At 33.9% G+C, this 3,401-nt stretch overlaps 1 protein-coding gene across 1 annotated transcript; it reads left to right on the top strand.

Annotated features, from left to right (window-relative positions):
- Nucleotides 1–1,715: 1,715 nt before the first annotated feature.
- LOC109207213 (bZIP transcription factor 11-like) lies at nucleotides 1,716–3,169 on the top strand. The gene has a single exon (XM_019370096.1). The coding sequence runs from the start codon at nucleotides 2,386–2,388 to the stop codon at nucleotides 2,833–2,835; it is 450 nt and encodes a 149-aa protein (XP_019225641.1). The 5' UTR covers nucleotides 1,716–2,385; the 3' UTR covers nucleotides 2,836–3,169.
- The last annotated feature ends 232 nt before the right edge of the window (nucleotides 3,170–3,401 follow it).

The following is a 3,401-nucleotide window of genomic DNA, read 5'->3' as shown; positions in this document are numbered from 1 at the left end:
TTTCTAATACCAAACGACCCCTTAATGCTCATGATTCACTTAACTGGGGAGTGAACATGAAAAGGCTTGAGGTCATGGCTTCAACTTCACGTTCCTAATTTTTTCAAATGGCTTCAAACTTGAGGCTATCTGTATTCTGTCACTATAATTATTTCGATACTTGTGTTTTTTTATATCCATCTTCGCCATCATATGTCTCCTGTTAGGCATATGAACGATAATGTTAATTATCGATAAAGCACTAAATGCAACGGTATTAGTGATTATCAAAATATGGTTTGAACCTTAACACCCAATCTTGTAGTTAACCTAAAATGAAGAGTTTAAGTTCTTTATTATGTAATTACAGGTGAATATTTAGACAAATAGTAATTAATAATATGGTAAAATATGATAACATGTTTTTAGATGTTAAAATTCATTAACAATGCAAGAAATCTTTTACAGTGTTAGGGTCGTTTGGTACGCATGATAAGGTGGGATACGGTATGAGATTAAATTTATATTGTGTTTGATTGACGGTATAAATTTATCGTGGATATTTCATAATATGAATTTAATCACATACCTAATCCAGGATATTTCACCTTATCTCATCAAATTTGAAATTATTTTATCTCAGCGTCTAGGTGAGAAACTAATCCAGAGATTATAATCCCGGAATAATTTAGTCCGTGTACCAAATAACCCTCGGAGTAAGAAAAAAAAATGATGAGAATGTAAAAGAGTACAACTCTCGATCAGTTAGTTTTTTTTTTTTTTTTTGATTTCCAACCCGGTGTCAGGTATCCGCAATAGAGCCCGACTATATCCGGATTCGCGCCGCGTAGGGTCCCATTCGGAGGGAAGCGCTCCCTACCACGTATTTTTCCATACCCAGGACTCGAGCCCGAGACCTCTAGCTAAGGAAAGAGCAGTCACATCTGCTGCACCATTATGGCTCGATTAGTTTGGTTTAGTGGGAATGTGACCAAGGTTGGGGAAATCTTTTTCCAAGAGTTGTGCATCAGAAAACTTTGAGGACGATTAGGATACTCCTTTTACCTGGAATGATCAGAGATTCTTGTTTCTTTTACCTCCCACGTGATGTTGTACTATTCCACGAACAACACCAAATATATATATAATTCCTCCGTCCATCTTTACTTGTTCATTATGGACTTTGTACAACCATTAAGAAATAATAAATGACTGACATAATTTATCCTGATACCCATATCATATTTGTAGTGAATTTGAGAAAATTATTTGAAATGAATAATTAATATTGTGAGTATAATAGGAAAAAAAGAAATTATCTTCTGAGAAGTAAAAATAAAAAAATATTTTTAAAATACTGAAGAAGTAAATATTTACCAAAAAAAACTATATTAACTTGTTTGTAAACCAAATCACATGTATATATAAGGAAAATTTAGCAATAATAGTTCATTACTTTTGAGACTTTTAACTGAGTCTAGCAATGTTGCACCCCAGCTGGATGTAGACGGTTGTGGAGTTTTCTGCTCCAACCCCACATGTCCCATCATATTTTTCCCCACACCTTACCCCTTTTCCCTAAAGATTCCAAACTTCTTTCTATTTTTTTTCCACTTGATTTTCCCTTGATAATTAATCTTTTTATTAAAAAAAAAAAAAAAAAAAACAAAATTTCAGATGCTGTCCCACTTTTTCAGCTATAAAATCCCAGCCAAAACACCTCTACAACCCTCTCTCTCTTTTTCCTTCTTTTTCTCTTCATAGTTTCAACCTATAAACTCTGCTTCTTTTCTGTTTCAAAGGGTTCACTTTTTACTTGTTTTAATCTCCTTAATATTTTTCTTTTTTAGTTTCAAGCAAATCTTGATGCTAAACTTATTATTTCTTATCTTTGAAATTCATGTCTGCAATTCTCAGTGAACTCTTCCTTTCTGGTTTTATGATAAATTCCACATATAGGCGCAGGACTCATTTAGTGCAATCTTTCTCAGTTGTTTTCCTCTACTGGTTTTACTGCATTTCATAATTAATTATGCTCCCTACTTTCCTTTAAATAAGTATTATCCCTATTACAATTAAGTTTCACAAACTAGTATATTCATATTAGTACCCTTTATTTGCACCAAAATCACTATTTTAGGTCCTCCTAATTTTCCATTATTATTATTACACTATTGTTTCCTGTCAATTCCTTTAAATTTCATTCTGCACCCCAGACGGGATATTTAACGTGTTAGCTACAACATTGCACGGGTCGATATGCACAACGCCCAGTATCTATAGTTTACGGCTAGGACTACTGGGGTATCTAATCCCATTCGCCCCCCTAGCTTCCTGCTAAGTTTCAATTATTATTATTTTTACACTATTGTTCCTAAGTTTTGGTCATAAAAAGAAAATTTGGTCATGGCTTCATCAAGTGGGACATCATCAGGTTCAGGGTCATATACACTTCAGAACTCAGGCTCAGAAGAAGATCTTCAACAATTAATGGATCAGAGGAAGAGGAAGAGAATGATATCGAACCGCGAATCGGCTCGAAGATCAAGAATGAGGAAACAAAAGCATTTGGATGATCTTATGTCCCAATTAGCTCATCAAAGGAAAGAAAATAACCAAATTTTGACCACTATGAATGTCACAACCCAACATTATCTCAATGTTGAAGCTGAGAACTCAATCTTGAGAGCACAAGTGGCTGAACTTAGCAACAGATTTGAGTCCTTAACACAAATCATCAGTTTCTTGAATGGTCAAAATAATGAGTATATGGCTGATGGTTTTATTATGAATGATTCTTGGAATTATGTGTATTCCAATCAGCCAATTTTGACTGCAGACATCTTGCAATATTAATTTACATGTGGTGGAATCTTGGGATTATTTGTGCTTTTGAATCTTTGTATTAAACCGGGGATTTAAGGGTTAATATTGTAACTGATTTTGTAAATCATTTGAAGGCAAGAGGTGGTGATCTACAAGGACTCTGAAAAAGAGAGGATCCTTTAATAGCAGCAGGATCTAAGATTAAAAGATTTAGTATTAGTAATATTAATTAGTATTGGTGTACTATTTTAAAGCATTGTGTTCAAGTAGTTATAAGACTAATAATCCATATAATAATAGTCATCAGCTATTTGTAACTCTATCATGAGCGGACTCTCTAAAATGTTATCGCATTCGTGTCGAATTCTTCAAAAGTAGTACTACTTTTGGTTTTGGAGGATTCAATATGCCCCCAACTATTTTGGGAAAGTCAGAGTAACATAAGGAAAAATACATAAGTTGTATATTGAACTTGTCGAGAAAACTTATTTACACATCTTAATTTTACGGATGTCCTATCATCCCCTTATTCTAGTTTGAAGTCCGATCACCACCATGGTTTTAGGGTGCAACTTATGAGGATAAAACTCAACTGC

This window comes from Nicotiana attenuata, unplaced genomic scaffold, assembly GCF_001879085.1.
Source record: "Nicotiana attenuata strain UT unplaced genomic scaffold, NIATTr2, whole genome shotgun sequence".
Classification (NCBI taxonomy): Eukaryota; Viridiplantae; Streptophyta; class Magnoliopsida; order Solanales; family Solanaceae; genus Nicotiana; species Nicotiana attenuata.
The sequence above is the reverse complement of the archived record's forward strand: the minus strand, read 5'-3'. Positions and strand labels throughout refer to the sequence as shown.

Excerpts from the sequence above, each read along its gene's own strand:
- LOC109207213 (XM_019370096.1), top strand. The coding sequence starts at position 2,386 with ATGGCTTCATCAAGTGGGACATCATCAGGTTCAGGGTCATATACACTT.